This window comes from Ostrinia furnacalis, unplaced genomic scaffold, assembly GCF_004193835.3.
Source record: "Ostrinia furnacalis isolate ACB-3 unplaced genomic scaffold, ASM419383v2 OfSCF1806, whole genome shotgun sequence".
Classification (NCBI taxonomy): Eukaryota; Metazoa; Arthropoda; class Insecta; order Lepidoptera; family Crambidae; genus Ostrinia; species Ostrinia furnacalis.
Genome location: NW_021132045.1, coordinates 121,676 through 143,683, shown reverse-complemented (window position 1 = coordinate 143,683; position 22,008 = coordinate 121,676). Strand labels below are relative to the sequence as shown.

The following is a 22,008-nucleotide window of genomic DNA, read 5'->3' as shown; positions in this document are numbered from 1 at the left end:
TCTTCATCTCTTCATCCGCAACAGCAAAATTATCGTTATCACCTCCAAAGGATGGTGGGCGCCAGCTGTCTTCAACATTCCCGGTATTAAGCACCCCTTGGGGCTCTTCACCATTACTATGAAGTGGCGTTAAGGTAGATGAGCAAGGAGAGTACGCTGAGTCAGACGGGACTCCTTTTTTCAAAATCGTGTTCACATTTTCGTTGGTAGATTGAACTAATTGACAAAGCTTTTCGAGCAGAAAGTTTTGTTGCGCCATAAATTCGCTCATCCTGGGTTCTTTAGAGACAGGTGATTGGACTGGACTGTGAACTCTCTTTGAAGCTCTGGTACTAGCGATAGACTCAGATTCAGAAGCGGGAATGTGGTCTCCTCTTAAAATTTTTGAAGCTTCATGTCGCGGTAACAATTCGCCTTTAATTACTGAGCAGCGACGCCAGTCGCCCGGCGCAACAAGTCAGCGCGCGCGCCGCTAGGTGGGGGTACGGTCGCGCGGGGAGGGTGTTGAGGTAGGGATATCGTGCTGTCTCGCTCTAAAATCCAAGGTGTTATCTCACACACACTTAATAGTGGGTCAAGCGTAGCTCGGACACCTAAATAACTAACATTACATGACCGACTTTTAAATATTATTATTATTATATTGATAACCATTTTTAAGATTAAAAAAATATTAGTTACTCGTATTTATTACACTAATGTTACCTGTTAGATCATCATTCTAAAATTGGCTAGTGTAATTTAGCGGGAAATTATAGATAGGTTAAGTTTTTTTTTTGCTTAATTAAACATGCGATAGTACCTAAAAAGAATAAATCCAGACATTCATACGTCATTTTAAAGTTGCAAGTATAAAAAAACTCCTTAATTTTATTTTATGAACTCTCGTTGATGTCTTTTGAACTTGCCAGAAAAAAAATCAAAAAATACTTTTAAGTTCAAATCAATGACTAAATTAAACAGTAACACACATAATTTATATATATATTAAACAGGAATAAAAATTGTATAGTAACACAACAAAAACTTTTCACGACAATAGATTTGCCAATAAAAATATTTTAATGACTTATAGCCAATGCGTAAATAATCGGTTACACAACCAAATCAATTTATTCTTCAGCATGTAGGTATTAACAATAAAGGATAAATACAAAACAGTTTTGTCATACCAACTCGGTATTTTCTGGCGAAACCGACCACATTTGATCCGCGTACGCTTCCGCGTGATATACAGACTGTATCAAATCATCTGGACAAAACCATAGACAAAACGGAACAATGCATCATCGGAAGTTTGTGATATAAATTGTAACTGGCCAGTAAGTGAGTTTTCAAAGAGGTGGCATTAACCAGAAGGCCTTATACAAATCAGTACCCGCGGTAACGCCTTAGCGGTTGCACGCGTTCTCTTGTGTATAGTACTAGAACCACATAAACTTTTGTCGTGTGTTTATTATTTACCGTGACAGTTTTGTGGACCTTTTTGGAGGGATAGCAAGTTTTAAAAGGACTCATTAAGAGGTAATGATCAATTTTACGTTTTTAGAGTGTTATGCAAATAACGACAGTCCACAAATTGTGTTAATATTATGTTAACTTGAGAATTCGGTGAAGTTTTGTGTGATGTGATAATTTTGTAATAGCCACTAGATTGACACGGCGTTGAAATATAGCCATTTTAAACATATTTTTTCAGATGTAAAGCACGTGCTTTGGTTTTTATACACCTACCTACATGAACGTTTTTTTAGTTAATTTGAAAACGATTGATTAGTTAATTTGATAACTGTTACTAATTTCGGACCTTCAAATACATTTTTCAAATATTATTGCGTTATTAAAGTAATACGAAATTCAAAATTTAAACTGTTAAAAGCTACTGTTAGCTTTTTTTCAGTAGGGGGTAGTTCGAAAATAAAAATGTAACGGACTTTTTCCTTTTGTATTTTTACATTTTCAGTTATTTGTGTGCACACTGTTGATATTTATCAGGTTTGACGAATGATTGAACATCTAATACGCTGCTTAGTATTGATAATGCGTCTTTAGCGATGTTGATATTAAAATACGCACGTATAGGCTAGTGTTTGATAGTAGTAGTAGTAATAAAGTACATATAGTTATTATTAGCTGTGTCTGAAGTGGAACAACCTTGGTGGTGTGCCGCCAATCTTTGCGCAAACACTCTTCGTCCAGATCGAACTGTCAATGACATAACGCTACCACATACATCAGTGTTTACCTACCTACATTATAAAAAAATAAAGCTAATTTGACCAGAAATCCAAACTAATAAAGATGCGAATATTTTGTCTGTCTGTTACGTTTTCGCACTGAAACAATTGAATCAATTTTGATGAACTTTGGTTAGATAGATAAATTATAGAATTAGATCTTGACCTTGGAGACGCTTAAGGTCAGTTTGGTCGTGATGGGGTATACCTCCACAATGAATCTGTATAGGGAATCAACTATTTCCCAATTAAGTAAGGGATGTAGTAAAACCCACCATAAATTAGGCAACAAATAAAATGTTTTTGAATTTTTTTCTGGTGGTATATTCAAATTTACGCAGATGAAGTAAATGTTGTGTTAAAAATTACGTAAAAACTGCCGTGAAGCTTGCAAATCTTGAATACAAATGTTTGGTTCCCATTTCACGAAAGTCAATTATTCACGAACCGTTATCCAGTTTCAGTCTCGAATTTGAATTACTTTAATGTAGGTAGTAAGAAAAAGCTTTCGCGGCACTGTACAGCGATAGTGCTGCCACCATTGCATTAGTTTATTTAGATTTACGTCACAATTATTAGTAAACTTACAAATCTACCTTACAATAAAATCATTAAAAATATCATCTACCTTAAAATATTTTTAAGCAATGTTATTTTATTAACCCATTTCATTACGTTACATGAAGGTAAAAGCTTTCATAATCATCGTCATCATTTCAGCCATCGGACGTCCACTGCTGAACATAGGCCTCCCCCAATGATTTCCACAATGGCCGGTTGGTGGCGGCCTGTATCCAGCGCATTCCTGCTATCTTTATGAGTTCGTCGGTTCACCTTGTGGGTGGACGGTAAAATTTTAACTTGTGGTTAACATTATGCAATATGGTGTAAATCATTATCAAATTCTGTATTAGGCTGGTTAAAGCACGTAGATACGTCCTTTAAGTCGCTTTTTCTCCAATTATTATAAGTCCAACTCAGTCCACTGTTGGACATAGGTTAGAAAATTGGGCTAGAACTTTTTGTGAGAGTTTTTTGAAAGAGTTAAGTATGTTAATAGTGTCACTTAACCAATTACTCATTACAATAAACTGTCAATCGTATATCCTACTAGAAATTGACATACGTCTTGTCATTTTAAGTTTTTGTTCTACCCGGAAAGGATTTTTTTCTTATCTTGTGTCTGTAATCGAAAGTGTTCTTATAACCAGTCGTTAAAAGGCCTGATTTGAGTTCGATTGAAGATTAGTTGATTGATTAGTATGTAGTTTATTTTTTGTGATTCTTAGCAAAGGAAATGCATAAAACGCCATTGTTAAAAACATTATATAAGTACATGAACATTACAACTCAAATCTGCTATAAAATAACTCTAGTTATTGTTTACTGTAATGTAACACATATTATTTTGTAAAATTGCAACATCTTTATTTAATTTCATTGTGGTATCTACCCTAAAATAAAAATAAAAATTATTCATAACAGGATAAAGTTGTAGAGTTCCGAATTTATAATAAAAAATATAGCGTTAAAATATTAAAATTACCTACCTTACAAGAGAAAATAAACAAAACCGTTATTAGTTTTTATCTGCCTACCTTCCCAAATAGGATCACCTTTTACTAGAACTATTTTAATTCCGTTCATCAACATTTTCCGGGTAGCCTTGTCAAGTCGTTGACACTTGCTCCATAATTGACATTTCGAAGAAATTATCTCGATTGTACACAAAGTAAAAGGTGCCAATTACAGGCGTATCCTTTATTTACACACGGTAACACTTATTGTGAGAGAAACAAAGACTGTTTTGCACTGACCTTAAAGTTATTATTGATATTGGATCACACTTCAAGCATAAAAAGTATATAGCCAATAGTAATTGTTATTAAACTTAACAGAATTTACACATCAACATTATGACATTTGTAAAAGTTGTCCTTTACGACGTAATTTCGTCCCGGATCAAATATACTTTAGATCGACCGAAAGAGCTTTATTTTTACTGTACAATGACGACCACGTAGTGAAACGAGACTGAGCTTTTAAAAAGCTCTTTAATGAGTAAATTAATAGTAATCAAGTTGCGTACTTTTAAAGTACTTATCTTCGCAAAGAACCTGAATTACTACTTTAATTATTTGCTATTTTGTACTTTAACTGAAGCAATCGATGCTTACAAGGGTGGTAAGTACATTTGAAAATGGTAAAGATTATTTCGATTTATTAGATTTTTCTAAATCATTATTAGAATTTTTTTAAATCGAACGATCGGTAAATTATAGAAAAGTGCCTACCTAAACGAATTCCAGGGATAAGTATCTAAACCAAGAAGGTTGTTACGAAAAACAGTTTAAAGCTGAGTTACTACACTACCTTAATTTTAACCGAACTATTACTTTAACCGATGTTTTGTATGACGTTTGACAGAAATTTGACGTTTGTTACGGTTAAAGTTAAGGTGGTGCAACTCAGCCTTGCTTTGCTTTTGTTTTTGTCTAACACCCTTGAGAAACTCATACAAGATTCCACCTCGGATGTGATCTCATTAATGGTTATAAAACCTGTTACACTTTCCATAAAAATCCGATCGCTGCCATCAAAATGACGCAAGATCGTTTGTCTGATTGACATAACCAGGTCAAATACTACTCAATCGCTTTAGAACATATCTAATGTAGAAAGATTTAGCAGGTCTGGTCTTTGGATATAGGCCGCTTCTAACCAGCAATCTGGAAATCATTAGGGGAGGCCTATGATCAGCAATGGACGTCCTATGGCTGTAATACCTACTTGTACTTAATCATAATGTTGATAATCGATGATGTTGATATGGGTCTATCCTTCGTTTCACCAATGCACGCACGCACATGGTAAAATTACCTACATGTAAATTATTGGTGAACTGACGACCTCATAAAGGTATCAGAAAGGCGGTGGATGCAGGCAGTTACCAACTGGGCAATATGGAAATCATTGAGGGAGACCTATGATCAGCAGGGGACGTCCAGTGACTGAAATGATGATAATGAAATGATTTGTGAAGTTACTTAATTGCACACACTCGAGTAAACCCACTGGGCACTCCTTACTTTGTGTTGTGACAGGCTCATATTATTAAGACCACTGTTTCAAAGCTTACAATAACAATAATGATCATTTAATAGTAGCTGCGAATATTGCAAGTTGCAAAACAAGATTATTATAGCTTACAAAGCCTCCTTTGTATTAGACTCATCTTTAGTTGTAGTGTAAATATATTAACTTATGATCTTCTTAAGTCCCAGTCCTCTTAAGAATCGATTCAGTGTTGATTAAAAGCTTAGAGAAAATCTAGTAAAGTTCTTAATGAGACAACATCAGTGACACATCTAAATATTATGGTATACTTAATCCCACGTAGCTTTAAATCACATTCGACTTGGTAACATCATATAAAAATACTTTAATGTGTAAACTTATCTAATACATTCCACTACTTGAGTAATGTGGGACTATCAACTAATTCGAATAGCTATGTAAACGACCGACGCTTTTGGATTTAATTATTTAAACAACTTTATATTTGGTCGTCGCGTTTATAAATAAAATAAGCATGAGTAAGAAGTAAAACGATAAAAGAATTAGTCTGCTTATTATTTACTTCTAATAAACACAAGCTAACATGTGTGGTGACGGCAGAGTAGAATAGGTACATGTGTTTGTCACCAACCCCTACTCTTCCCGCGGGTGTCGTAAGAGGCGATTTAGGAACTGCATATCAAACAGAGAACGGGCAGCGAGCGGCGCTCTCTGAAAAACATCAATCTTTTAAACTGCGATCTCCAACCCGCCTGCCAAGCGTGGGGATTATGGCAAAACTCTCCACTTTAGTAGAGGAGGCTCATAGTCCAGCAGTGGACTGTAAAGGGCTGTTGATGATGATGATGAAACACAAAAAATGTTTTTTCAAAATCTTCTTCAAAGGTACTAAATGACCGATGATCTGAAAGTTCGCGACTCGTGAGAAGTACCTGGATGCAGACCAGGGCAGGACCGGTCGTTCAAATCCTTGGAGAGGCTTTTGTCCAACAGTGGATGGCTTCTTATTGAAAAGAAACAAAAATATTATTTATTGACCTTCTTCATCCCAGATCCCCATCTGAAAACATAAATAAAACTTTAATAAGTGTGATTGGATGTCATTTAAAAACTTTGCCAACACAATAGTGACTGAGTTTCTTGCGCTGCTTCTTCTCAGCACTGGCCCATTTATTGTCCCGAAGCAGTGGTAGGGTTAATATTGGGACGTGTAAAAGCGCTTTTTTAAAGCCTATTTGCAAAAATAAATGAATTTTATGAATTTTATTTTTTAAAATTTATTCCTCCCCGCTTAATTCCTGCTGCTGTAAAGAAAAGAAGACTATCTAAATAACCTGGTGATGATCCAAAATAGGAGAACACACACCCAATCTATATTATGACATACACACTAATTGACAGCGATCAATCGACATCTCCTTTTATTGCAGTGACTAATACCTACAGCAACCATTTTGTTGACACTCGGGCTATGTAGATTTTACATCACTATTTGCCAAAATAGGAAAGATCTATGTTTGGTTTGAGCTCTAATTGAATGGTTGATCGAATTCACACTAACTCAATTAAATAAATAATTGGATATTATGGAATAAATAATTGGTACTTATTTTCCTTGTATTTATAATTGACATAATTATGTGCGCATCTGGGGGCACGGCAGTGCCCCCACCAAGTCGAGCAAAAAAGCGGCACGGCCGTACTATCCTTTTCTCGAAGCAATTCAGGCCATTTTCGACCGCCTGTAACTTCGTTGTGGATAAAACTAGAAGGCTGAATTTTCATTAGCTATGTAGGCATTGTAAAGACACGGTATATTTCAAATTTCATTCAATTTGAACCAGTAGTTTAAGAATTATAACGGGTAAAAGTTTCTTAATTTTGTCACTCACTGACTGACTGACTGACTGACTGACTGACTCACCGATCATCAAAATTCAGCAGATAAGGCACTTCTAGCAGACCTAGAAGCTTCAAATTTGGAATATAAGTAGTGTTTGGTGTATGAATCAAGGAAAAACTAAAATATTTGGGGGCACGGTAGTGCAACCGCTAAGTCTAGCAAAATTTTTCAATTTCGGTCCAGTTTTATAAATATTTAACTACTTACTTAAATAAGTTTGTAATATCTTATAAATATAAAGGCGCACAGTAGTGTCCCCACCAAGTCGAGTAAATTTTTTCAATTTTGGTCCAGTTTTCTAGATACATAACTGCTGTCTACAAAATACAAAAAGAAATGAGATCCCATCAAAAACAATACTTGNTGTAATACCAAGTCCCCAGGAAATCTTCTTTCATAAATATATTGACTTGGCCATCGCATGAAAACACGTGTAGATAAATTAAATTATTTAGTGCGATGGCCAAGTCAATAATTTATGTAAAACGTTAAAGATTTCCTGGGGCCTTGGTATTACATGGATCTCACAACTTTTTACCGTTAGAACAACTGAGTTGCGAGACTTGGTTTTTTGACAAGTATTGTTTTTGATGGGATTCCTTTTTTCAATAAACTAAACAAGTAAAAATTACATATTTTTAAGTACCGACTGTAATACATATTTTATCGTTTTATTAATAAAATCTCTGCCAAATCTTGGGTGTGGTAGGTAATTGGTATGACTATTCAAAAATACACAAAAAAATAGTTTTTTTGTAATAATTCTACTTAAATTATTTATTGAATTTACAAAACGTAATGTTTTTGTCTTTTTCCACTTATGTATTTGTAGGAAGCTTTCATACCATTATCTCCACGCCTAAAATTAAATCCTTTATTTATTAGATCATTCGAGATTATATTCATTATTTAAAATGTCATGGTGTCCGCCAGTGAATAATGTTTTATTTATCTAATAATTCCAAAAACATTATAAGCAAACGGAAAAAAATATTTCTAGTTTTCAAATGAATTAGTAGTCCGATCTTCAAAATGTTAAAGCGTGGGTAGTTTTATTGGACTGAGAACCGTTACACATAGAAATATATTTTTGTTATATTTATCCAAATGTCAACGAATTATAAGAGATTAACAAAAAACAATTTAAAAGATGCTGAGCCAAAGTTAATTGCTAGCTAAAGTGCATAATTTCATGATACGAAACTATTTTATTCATTAAGCGTAATAAAATCTAGGAAACACAAGAGCCCGAATGTAGATTATGTTGTACAGGCATAAAACAATTGATTTGACATTTTAATTTTGTTTCTGTAACCAAAAATAATCTATCTCAAAGTAAAAAAGTTACAATCTTTCAACTTCTTTGCTTTATGTCTACAAATTAACATAAATGCAAAATTTTGTTACTAAACCTTGCATCCAATGACTGTATTTGGTAAGAATTCGTGACATTTATTTCTTTTTAATGTTTAGCAAAGTATAAAAAATACATTAGAGCCGCTTGTTTCGTCTTAGTTGTCCATCATTGTCAAAATGTAACACAGTTACGCTCATTTTCTTTAGCTGGTTTTAGTATAGGGATATAGGTATCATTCTAGGAATGTGAGGAAGATACAGACAAAATAAGAAGTAGATTACAATGAACATTGCTACCCGACTTTCGTTCATTCATTTCAGACGTTCGTGGGCCTTTCCTAATGATTTCCGCAACGACCGGTCCAACATTTTACAAGAAACATTTCATTTTATTTTCATAATTCTCATATATACGAGTAGGTCTCTCCTGCAATTAGAAAATACATAAAAAATATGTAGTAGTACTTAGTCCAGTCAATGAATGCTTTAAAGACGGTGTAGAGAGAAATCCGTGGAACACAATTTCTCCCCGCCGGCTCAAGGGCTAAGGGCGGGGACTTTCACCTCCTAACTAGTTTAAATAAAGTCCCGAAGTCAGAAATTGTGTTCCAGGATTTCCATCTATGATGCTTTATTGACTGGACTATAGCTTTTGGCCGATCCAAATAAAACCTGCGACATTTCACGTGCACGAAAACTCGACCGCCACGCATTCACGGTCGCACATTCCGTGGGCCTGGGCTACATTGACAAGGCTGATTGATTGGTCGACCGCTTGCATTGATTCCGCTATAACTCGTTTAAGGACAAGTTCCTTAGTACCTTTAATCGGAACAGCAAGTTTATTTTTATCACACTATTATGTTATAGAGCTTTTGAAAAGCTTTTAACTTAGGACTGAAAATGTTTTTTTATATGAATTTGAAGAAAATACACATGTTTACTTTACTCAATAAATGTGTTATAAGTTAAACATTAAATAAGACTACTACAGTATTCTTCAAATAGTATTATTCTTAGGGCTGATTTTTCAATCGTTTGGTTGGTTTCAATAACTTTGGCACTTTGACATATTTCCCATACTGAAACTGTCAATGTGCCAAACTTATTCTTCAGTTAAAAATTATCCGACGATTGAAAAATCAGCCCATAGTGAAATAACTTACTTAATTCGAAGACATGGAAACGTGAAATAACATTAAACCAGCTTATTTCTCCGAAATAATTAATGTAAAGCTGCTTGTTTAAATCATAAATTGCAAATAACTTATGTTTACATACGAGTAATTACTAATGTTAAGTCAACATAAATAAATGTTGTCAATAGCACATAATAAATTATATACAGTATGTTGACAGTTAACACTGACATTTGAGACTGATTTAAATCCAGAGTAGGCCATTCTAGTTAGCATTTGACAGTTAGTCAGGCTTCGACCGCAGCAGTATGTGTAGGCAATTACATTATAGGTATTACTGGACAAACTGATTTATAGCGTTACGATAAAAGTTGATTTGATTAAAAAATGTGCGACTTATTATTGTCTTTATTGGAAAAAACTAGGTAACGGAACCAAATTAAAAATCTTCATTAATATTAGGGACTTTTCAGGGCAGTGAAATGTGTAAAATTGGTTTTCTGGTTTATTATGACAGATCTTATATTTTTGAAAAGCTTTTATTAGTAGTTAGTGCACACATACCGCAATTTATCACGCTCGTTTCGTTCTTAGTAAGTACAGTCCCCAGGATATTAGACTGATTTTTTTTATTTGTATAATAACAATGTTTTAAAAGCGTTTCATTGTACCTACTTTTTAATTTAATTGTTAATTGTTTATTTTTTTTTTGTTGCATAGGCGCCTTAACATTGCCACTGAGTTTAGCTTAACGTGCACTTAAAAATAAAAATATTATATCAGCTTGTACACTAGTTACTCATTGTTACTAAACAATAGACGCATAATTGCGATATCTATAAGTATCTTTGCACGATTTATAACGTGGCCTAGACAGGAAATAGTCTAGTTCCATAAAACATTTTATACTATACTATTTGCGCAGTTTTACTCGAAATATCTGTCGTTGGTATGATATTACTTACATTTAATTGCTGGCATGTTATTACAATCGGAAGTGATTATTATTTTTTATTTACCTACTCAATATTTACTTAGTCACAAGTTTAAAAAAACTGACCAATTATTAGTTTTATGTCCGTTTTCACCATCAATCCCTAATTTTTAAGTGACCCCTATGGAATTATGTTTTCGTAGGGGTCACTTAAAAATTAGGGATCGATGGTGAAAACGGGCATTAGACTCGCTCGCGTTGTTCACCTATTCAAAATACGAATAGGTTCCTAAACCTTGTTTTTCCACTTTCTTTTTCTTTTTGAAGGAAGGCATCAATGTTAGCTTCATGTCATCGTCTTTAAGCTACGTTACTTAAATTCATTTAGTAAAATCGTTTTATTACATAATAACCAGTTCACGAAGCTAAATAAAAAAAAAATGCACACACACTTTGATAATCTTGGTATTGGTACTCGTAAAGCGAACTGTTGCAAAATAGTAACCTCTCTTTCACCTTAATTACTGTATCAATTCCCATGCGGCGCGCAGCGAGTTTTTCTCACGGCTGCGCTGGCGCATCGCGTCGTGATACAGATGTTCTTAGGTAGATTAGAGCAGTAAAATTAAATGCTGAGCGTGCGAGGTCGCGAGACATCACTAGTTTCAGGAATTCAAGTACAGACGACAGCACACCAAGGTGCAATGTTGCATCTTAAAGCGAGGTTCAGACTAGCAATAAAATTTGCAGAAGTTGACTTCCGCAAGCTGTCACCGCTGTGTAAATCTTGCAGAAGTTGGCTTGCCACAGTTTTTGATTTACACAGAGGTAAACAGCTTGCGGAAGTCAACTTCTGCAAGTTTTATTGCTAGTCTAACCCTCCCTTTACTGCTATAATAGGCTACCTTACCGCCTCTGTGTTCTAATGGTTAGATCCAAAGGTCCCGGGTTCGATTCCAGTGAGGGCAAAATATTTTGGTGCTATTTCAAGTTTGTTGGCTAACTACCACCAAATTACCTAGGTAAATCGCCATAATAGCAGTTGAACCGAAATTGCTGTTTTGGTAATGCCTGGAGGTGAGATAGCTAGTCCCTTTATGGTTGAAAATCACAATGCAGACCAAAATCTTTCCTGATGAAATAGCCAGTTCCTTTCTGCTTGGAAATTAAAAAATAAAGTGCTCTTTTTAAATGTTTTGCATTTAAAAAGAGCACTTTATTGGAGTTTGGGTTTTTGGAGTCGTGATCAGCTCGACTTGGTGAGGGTTTTTGCACAATGCACAATGGCCGGCGGAATGCAGATTTCCATTAAATTGTATTTTATAAAATGATATAGTGCTTGACTGATAATATTTAATGATTTTCCAAACAATCAATCAATTAACTGATCCTAAAACCTAAAATACCTACTTTCCTAAATGAAGGAACATTAACGTCCATGAAACTATGGTAAAAAGGATAGGTATTATCACACTAACATTCAAATAACTCGAAGGGAATCGAATTTACACTGTTTGAACTGTATGCAACCACGAGACCAATAGTCGATGAAATGTTTTTAAAAAAATGCTAAGGATTTTAAAACAAAAAAAGTTAACTTTAGCAACTATGTTTTAATATTATACTGAATATGAAGGCAATTGGAAACATCATTTAATTGGCAAGAATAAAAATTAATAAATATGAAACTATCGAAGATACCAATTGCTAGCAGAATGTTTGCATGCAGATCCATTTTTTCAACATTTTTTTTCATTGTGATCTGAATTTGTAGATGATCTTATATATTTTATTTAAATGCTTCCATTTTGTGTCCTTCGAGGCAGATCGTGATCTTCGTACATTAAAATGCAGATACAAATATATTCGCAATGGAATTATCAGAGTATTAATAGTTAACCACTGTTAAAACAAATTAGTTTGTAATGAAATGCGCGAAATAAAAATATTATTTGTGTACGCCATTTAAAAAGGTTCGCTGGAGTAGTGTTTTCAAGTTCCATAATTCAGACGTTCATGGTTCTATTACTTTTTTCATAAGAACTGCACTTGAGCCTGATCATCACTTTCCATCAGGTGAGATGCAGGCCAAGAGCTTCCTTTGTGCGGATAAAAAATAAAAAAAATCGTTCATACAAAACACGATACTTAAACCTATGCAAAGACATTAAGTTACTGTCTAATCAATTATTTCAAGTTAGAGTATGGTTATGATTTATTTATCAAAGCTACCACTATTTGATATCAGGCACCAATTATTTTGAATCGTGAACGCTGTATCTCAAGTACAGTAAGTAAGCAAAATGTATCCATAATTTAACGTGGACAATAAAGTTAAATAATTCTACACAATGAGTAATGTAAGTGGCAACTGGCAGCCGAAACGTTGAGCCCAAACTGTATAAAATTGGACCGGCTTCACGACTCTAGCCTTTCGAGGCGAATGCCACGAGGTGGCAAGGATATCACGAAACGAGGGGAAAACCACTCGTAAACGACGATCGACTGTACTAAATAAAATACAATATAACAAAGGCATTTATTTAAAAACTTTACGTGTAGTCAGGTACTACGTTACCTGTGGTTAGGTAACTGCGTCTTATTTTATAATTTATTGCACAAACTGAAATTTGGACTTACGTATCCTACCTTATGGTTTAAAGCTTGTTGTTTTATTCAAAAGTAAAGTTAAACATAACTGTATTTAAAAAAAACATGTGTTATGAAACATGAAGTGCCGCGTCATTATTAACATTTCTCTCTCGTTTGTTCCAGATACATGTGAAGTGCCGCAGTGAACCAGTGTGTCAGTGCAGTGTCCTCTGTTCCGACCATGCGAAGACGCTCGCGCAGCTAGACGATCCCACGCCGCTCACATTATTATGCAAGCGCGGCCGTAATAGCCGCCCGTACGTTATATTGACATAGCGAGTTGACATTTGCCGCCAATGCCAACGGAATAAGCAATGGCACTAGCGAATTTCACGCTGGCGACGGCTGCCGCGGCCACGCCAGCCCTCATCCCGACCACTGCAGCGCCTCTCCGAGTCGATCTTGACGACTTACTCTACTCCCCTGAACAGGCCGAGTACCCACCTCAACCAGGCAACGAGCCTTATGCACCACCAGCTAACCAACAAAGGAGGTCCAAGCTCCGAAAACGAGCTGGCGCCGCTTACCTCCCACCGCCTAACCAGTACACTCATTACCCACACGACGACGTCCCACACAATCCTTATAACGGGCCGTTGCACGCGCAAGTGTATCAACACAACGCCCGCTTAGATGTACAAATACAGAACCAGCGAGTGCAGGAAGTGAACCCACAGTTTGATAACACGGGGCAGTATGTTCACGATCCGACGGGAGATTATGATTACGAGCAAAGGAGGCTGAACGCAAACGGTCCACAGCGGCCCTATGGCGGGTTCGCGGACGCGCCATACCCTGGTGCCACAACACCCCCCTCTAGTCTAAATTTCGATGTGAAATCGAACCAAAATGTAAATAACTTTAACTTCGCAAGTAGAACCACAACTGCCACGGCACCTCCACCTAGACCAATCGAAGCAGGAACAAAGACAAGTGGTGGTGGAGGCAGTAATACTCAGCCGCCTGATCGACCGCGGGGTTTCACAAAGGTGGAAACGGGAAGCTCAGGGTCAGGAGGCAAAACACAACTCCATGCGGTGCTAGACTACGATGATGACTATTATGACGATGTACCAGGACCAGGTAAGATTTTTTTATTAAAATACTTGTAGCTCTTAAGTAATAGGTACTGCATAAATTGTTTATTCCATTTCAAACTAAATACAGAATCAGACTTAAGCGCACACCCCAACATCAAACAGACTCTAATTTTAAATAGCACTGAGCGCTCGCTGCCAAACGAATTTGAGACAATTAACCAGTAGTTATGACTGGAAATATTTTATTGTTAACGTCAGTTAGGTTCACCTGACAATCCTAATATAACCATGCCCCAAGGTGGTCTGCTGGTCAGCCAACAATTAAATCCTGTTCATTGATCGTTGAAATAAATCGGCGCGCTGACACGCCGTTAGCCGATACTTATCACCAGACTTGTGGTAGCGCCATGCTCCAATTCTATCACAATCGGGCACGAATGATTTTGTTCCGATTTAAGATATTGATTTAAACGAGAGATCCAAGCCAAGTGGAGATCATTGGCAATGACAAGCTTGTTTAAAATGTCTACGTTTGTCTACGTCCAAATGTTGACTGAGAACTAATAATATAATTATTCACTGACCACAAGGATTTCTGGATATCAATAACAATGTATTTTGTTGACTTAAATCTAAATACCTAAGTAGCACAAATACCACGATCAATTTATTCATCACAGGTAATTGCTGAATTCGATACGATATTTTAGCCACATAACGTTTTAACTTACAATCGCTAGTGAGTACGACCACTGACCACTTCATGGCCACAGTAGTGTAATGACATTAGAGTTTTTGCTTATTCCTAAGAATAAACAAATTGTACTTTGACTAGCCAAGAAAATCAGCATCCCTAATCGCTTAAGTCTATATTATCTTGTCTTGAGACCTTCGATTACTTTAGTGCCGGATTCCAATGCCAACAGACAATAGTTGGCTTTGTAGACATGGACACATGGAAATGAATGAGTATCCTAAAACAGAGGCTAAACCACTCCTGCATTTAGTTCTAACGATAAACGGTGATTAAGAGCTCCCAAATCTGCCAAAACGTGATCAGTGGCATCAATAAAGATTGCAATCATCATATTAAATTGTTTTAACGAGCGTTATATAGAACAACGTTTTAGACCAATGCCACCGTGTCTTGATAGGACTCACCGAGTTACGTATCATCAAATTAAAATCTTCCTTATTACTGAAGGTAATTTCGAATAAGAGGCATCATACTTCCTATGCAAAATTGCTACTTATTACGCATTCAATTCATAAATAACATGACCTAAACGATAAACTCTTTTTCAGACTCATGCAAATATTTTGATCAAACATAAATCGAATAGCTCATTTGTGTTGCAAGATTTGTCTTGAGTTAAATATTGAGATAACAACAATATAAACACTAAAGATAAGCTTCATCCCATATGCCGAAATGTTGTCTAAACCACAACATTAAAACCAAGAGGGTTGTTACTTAACAAACCGGGCTTGAAGTGTCAGTACTAAACGCCATTAACATAAAGTTTTCTGACTGCAAAATTACTAATGTCTTCACTCGCTATGACCTTGGTTTCACTTACACAGCCATCAGTTAGACTCATCTTCAGATCACAAATTAAGTATGGAGTAAACTTAAAGAGAAGGATAGAGTTATTTCGTTAAATTCCTATTTTAGCTTTTGGTAGTAATTAATATTGTTGGTAGTACCATTATTAAAGAAAAATTCAATAAAATTAAGGAATGGAGAAATGCGCCCCTGTTTGCAATCATTTTCTGGCGTAAGTCTTGAGTATTTAAATACGTGACATATAACACGTGCGTACCTATCTTAAGTTTTGAGAGATAAATTCAAAATCGTTTAAAATCGAAAAGTAATCCTTGATAAAAAAAAAAACTAATGCAAAGACCGAAGGTTCGTATATTACCAACCAATACAAAAAAGAAGATCTCAAACCATCATCAGATGATCGCATTACATCACCCACACACGTATTAACTTAGCAGCAAGTAACCTTGACCTACTTGGGGAGAAAGCATTTGTGAACTTGCAGCTTGACGGTAAAGTTGCGTCATGGTTTGAACATTATTTACCACTTTGTTTTCGTGTTTGTACACTTGGATTCTCATCGGTATGAGCTTCAGAACGTAAACGCACCACGAATAAACAACTTTCGATTTCGTAGCGTTCATTGTACGTTCGTTAACAAAGATATTAAAGTTTTTGAATGAGGCGTTTGGAGTTTTTGGAACTTTTTTTCTTGCGTAGTGTTATCGATTAACTGTTTTGCTTAACTTGACGTAATTTTATCATTGCTTATCGTTTGCCTCCTGTACCATAAAAAAACTTAGTACTCGTAGATAGTTATCTTATATTATGCGGTAATTAGAATTTTGACCAATTTTTCATCTAATTTTATAAACCTAACAGAGATAAGAAATAAAATAGGTATAAGAAGGTTACGGGATAATCGTTACTTTCTAAGATTACTGTTAGTTGATCTTGAGAGAAGTTCAAATAGTCCCAATCTACACCAAAATGAGTTAGAAGCGCATCAGATAATAATGGGAGCAGTTCCTTAACTTTCTCTTTCATCTAGACTAGAGGATATTGGAAGTGCTGTCTGGTGCATTTATATACCTGAATACTCCCAAGTATTTGAAATTTTCCTGCTTGGGAAAGTTTGTATCTAACAGTTTCAACACTCGTCTCGTCAGCTCGTAGAATCGTCTCTTTATCGTCTCCAGAACAGGTTTGTCAACGTGTACCGATGACATTGTTTATGTAACAGTGTCGTAATAGGGAGTAGGCTTCGCAACATCATGAGAATACACTTTTTCCCCGTCCTCTGAATTTATGTGCGGTGCACGCAAAAATGACAGATCTAGTTGATTTCTTCGGAATGCCCCATCATTGTTTCGTTGTGTGATCTGGAATAATGAATTTCAATCGATTCTTCTTCTGTAGAAGGTTGTAGTGCGCAGGAATATTAATAAGGAGGAAAAAGTGTAAATTCCCGGTCGCTTAGAGTAGTGAACATTTTGTAACCTGACCCCTAATTTTCACTTGACACTATCTAACTATATTTACTCGTAAAAGGTGGTCTAAAAAAATGTAAGATCTACAGGGTTTAATACACATTTGGCCAAAGTTCCAATTCGGAATGACGGAATTAGTAGTTTTGAATTTTTCGTGTTTTAAATCATCTTATTGCCAAACCTTGATACTTACCTACCTTACTCTTAAATCAAAAATATAAAGACAATTTTGGATGGCTGTGCACAGATTAAAGTTTATTTCTCTTTCGAATGTTAACGGTATATTAATTCAAATGAATCAACGCTTTAACATGTAATACATTATGATGATATGGGGTATTAAGAAGGGTATACCAAGTGTCAGGCTAAAAGCATTAAAAGTAATGATCTTGTATTTTCGCACTTCACTCATACAAATGAATAATTATTTTGCTTCAACGTGACACTGAAAAGCCTATTACCATTCATTCTGATGAAACCAGCCCTCTTCTTTATGATCTCTCAATTTATGTTATGTTACTTTCGATATGTTTCCTTGAACTTTTTCTCTCATTGTTTCTTTTTATGTCATAAGAACCTTTCATACCTTATTGTTCAGCCCTGCCAGATAACTAAAAGTTTTATTGATCAGGAACCATCGTTGCTTATTATTAGATCGTTATTAAAAATTCTAGCGTTAAGAGCTAAGTAGCTCAGATGGAAGAGCAATCGCCCGGCAAGCGAAAGGTCGTGGGTTCGATTCCCACCTTAGGCAGTTCGATTTTTTCAAGTAGGTACCTACTATACTCGTAAGAAATAAGTTCGGTGTTTCAAATCCTTTTTCCGACCACGAACCTCCTAATTTGACTAATTAAATTGTTTCTTCTTAGTCTTTTCTTTTGTGAGCATGACGCTACACCGATACTCCTAATCGATCGATTTTATGGATTCTTGTTATACCTATTGAAGATTTCTAAGAACTACAAAATTTTGTTAATTAGTTCGAACGCTTTATTCAACCTCTTCAAAATAATTTGCCTTTTTATCATCAACTTAACCTAATCCATTGTCGTTTTGCTTCAATTTATTTGCATAGCAATTGTTAGTTAAGCCCGTACAATGACCAGCGTCGCGACTGGACCTTTCAAATACCGACCTTACGCTACGACCAACCAGTTTCTTTGTGCCCGACTTATTTCAATTGCTACGGTGCGCAGAAATGTGCTTTCCGAATGAACCTGGAGACGTATTTTTGGAACCATTAGAATCTTATAACACAAATCGTACTTACACGAATTCGTGTGAGTTGGTATTCAAATGCTTTTTAACCATTTGAATTATGTAGTATTTTTTAAATGTTATCCCTCTCCCTTTCCTTAGATTTTGTTATGAATGAGATAGATAATTATATGAAATAGAGACACACTACAGAGACAGACATGGTTGTCGTCATATACTTCCGTTCCGTAAGATCAAGCCCATTGATCAGCAATGAAACTTTTTATGATCAGAACAGAAAGATGACAACGATCATCTGTTCATTAACTTTCTGATCATCAACTATGCTCCAATCTTTAGGCAAATGATGGAAGTTCAAATTCTTTCTCTTTCTCTTCTTCTATTCGAATTATGGACAAATCAATAAATTTTTGTTGACCTTACTGCCTTACATAACTTCGTACCTTCTTACTCACAATATTCGCCTTTTTGGATGAATGCGCATGTTTTTCTGTTTACGTCGTGGAGGATATCCTCCCTTTGTGAATGAGGTTGCTTAGTAACATTGATTTTAATTTAAGTTTTATGTAGATATTGAATTACTATGCGTCGGTATTACAGAGAAAGAAAATCGTATCAAATTGAAAAAACATTATCTTTCGTGGCATGCTCTCTTTACATACATTTAGAAAAATATAGATTTCTTTCTCGTAACGTTACATAATTAGGGCTAGCTAGTGCGAACCAATAAATTCAAATTGAAAATTAATTCTACTCCATTTTAGTTGCATATGGCATTCGGCCAAGAAAATGTTGCGCAGTAAAGTGCCTCACTCCTTTTTTCTGTTTTCCTATCTTACTTCTGATCACTTCTTTTGTCTTTCTTACTTCTGATCAAACAAATGACGTTCAGTGGTGGACCAAGGCCTCCCCCAAGGATTTTCATAACGACCGGCCTTGCGCTACCCGCATCCAGGTACATTCCGCAACCTTCACCAGATCGTCAATTGTCGTTGTCGATTTGACTGAAACGAACTTTTGATCACTCATTTTGGTTAGCTTTCTGAGTAACAGAGTTACGTTCTTATTTGCAAGGTTTTTCTGGCTAGCTGCATCAAACGCTTGTCCATGGAGAAGCAATTTTTTTTGCTTTTTTCTTGTTAAGAAAGAATATCAAATATCAATTAAAATTTTACCTACTGAAACGAACCTACTGTAACTCTTCTCTACTATGATCACTGTAAGTTTGCATTCCGTATAAATATAAATAGGTCACAAATCAATTTGCAAAGTTAATATTTATGAACTCCGATCAGTTCTCTGAAATCACCTGTTCCGCATTATTATAATCAAATGATTATTTAATTAATGACAAACTGGATAAATTGGTGTCATAGACAAATCTTGCATCGGAAGCTGGGATGGAAATTAGAACAAGTTTTTAAAACTTGTTGTTCTATTTTGATTAAATTCACTTGTGAACTTCTACAATGTGGCCTAACTGGTATTCTGTTTTGGAATTTCCATTCAATAACTTTTTTACTATAGTAAATTCAGAAAACCCTGCGTGATCGAATCAGAAATGAGGAGATCCGTAGGAGAACCAGAGTGACTGACATAGCCCGCAGAATCGCTTAAATCAAGTGGCAGTGGGCAGGTCACATAGCTCGTAGAGCTGACGGCCGCTGGGGCAGGAAAGTTCTTGAGTGGCGACCACGAGCCGGAAGACGTAGCGTAGGCAGGCCTCCCACTAGGTGCACCGATGATCTGGTGAAGGTCGCGGGAGGCGCCTGGATGCGAGCGGCGCAAGACCGGTCTTTGTGGAAATCCTTGGGGGAGGCCTTTGTCCAGCAGTGGACGTCTTTCGGCTGAAACGAACGAACGAAATTCAGAAAACTAATAAGGTACCTATTTTATTGCACTCAAATATTCAACCTTATGTAAGTACCTAAACCATGTTTATCGAGAGTAAATATTTATGCAATAAATTAAAAGGACACCGTGGAGGAAGTAAATAGGTAATGTAAATATTCAATAAACTGGTCTGTCAGTTAGTTTAACGGCAATAAACGCAGACGTGTACCTATTCTTATGAAAATAGCCTGCTTTTACATGTTTTATCAGAGTTCCGTGGTAAGATGCAAAATTAACCCATCGATGAATGATAATGCAATAATAAATTATTATGATAACATAGCAAAACATTTTTTATTATACTTTTTGTTTGGAATTTTCTATTTCTTACGAAGTATAATTAAATTAATGACCTAACAATGCAGCATTTCCATGTTCTATAATAATTTATGATAATAAAAAGTGTCTCTTAATTATGTATTAAATTGCTCGGTTCTATCAACACGTAGATCAAACTGAAAATTATATTGCTAAGAAAGGATTTTTCGAAATTCATCACCTAAGGGGGTGAAATGGGATCCAAATTATGCTTTGAGAAACAAAAGCAACGAGACAGAAAAAGCTAGTTTAGCCATATGATGTTAATGAATGCGCTAATAATTTAGCCGTTTCTAGCTGTCATTCACACAAAAAACACTTTCAAAACCCAAATTCAACCAGGAAGAAAGGTCAACCGACAGCCGACGAATGAGAGACGGCCTTTGCATCTTACACATCTTAGTAGCACCTACTTATAGAATTAGTGGTTTCGTAACCTTTGACCTGTGCAGACGCATTCGTGTTGAAATGACGTTTCAACGAACGCGCGAGGTGAGACGGTCAAAACAATTTGATCAAATACGGTGAAAATAGTGCTAGTGGAACCTTGACATTAAATATTTCGTGAAATTGTGATAGTACCTACTTTTTGTGAGTGACTAAGATAGGATCTAAATCTGAATTTGCAATGTGTGATTGTGTGTGTAAGTATTGTTTATTTTGTGTGGCCGTGAGCAATTTACCTACATACTTAGAAGGCACTTTTGATATCTCAACTGCTGTAGACTAAATGGATATTGCGACAAGCTACGTGTCATGCATGACATCTTCTATGACTAAGGCGTACCTCCTTGCGAAAGAAACCTGAGGGAACACGCATAGCTAGTGGATAGTCAGGTCAGCGAGATACCATTCCACTAAGCCTTATGTAGCCCCTACCACAGACACTTTTCTTCCTCTGTGAAAACAATAAGGTATCATTTACTTATGTCATTGCAAGATCAACAAATAATTGCGTAGGCGACGTAGGAGTGGCTATTTTCATAGAAGCTTTTTCAAATCCTTGTCAGACGTCCCGCCTATCTTACACAATAACTTCATCCACTGAACCTCAGGCCTACCCATCTGGCCAAGATAGGCCACATCCTCCATTTGACTCTAGTAAATTAGAGACGGTCGTGCTCCTGCAATGGAAACTAAATAAACCTTGACTTACTTGACTTAAGGTCCTATGTCCCCTAGATGGGGCAGAGGGCGTCCACAA

The 22,008-nt window shown here is 35.9% G+C and overlaps 1 protein-coding gene across 1 annotated transcript in view; it reads left to right on the top strand.

Annotated features, from left to right (window-relative positions):
• The first annotated feature begins 1,318 nt into the window (after window positions 1-1,318).
• Window positions 1,319-22,008, top strand: part of spz3 (Spaetzle domain-containing protein 3) — a 39,355-nt gene continuing 18,665 nt past the window's right edge. The window contains exons 1-2 of the mRNA XM_028305887.1: window positions 1,319-1,524; window positions 13,423-14,382. Coding sequence (XP_028161688.1) covers window positions 13,614-14,382 — 769 coding nt within the window. The 5' untranslated portion in view covers window positions 1,319-1,524; window positions 13,423-13,613. The remainder of the gene's footprint in view (window positions 1,525-13,422; window positions 14,383-22,008) is intronic.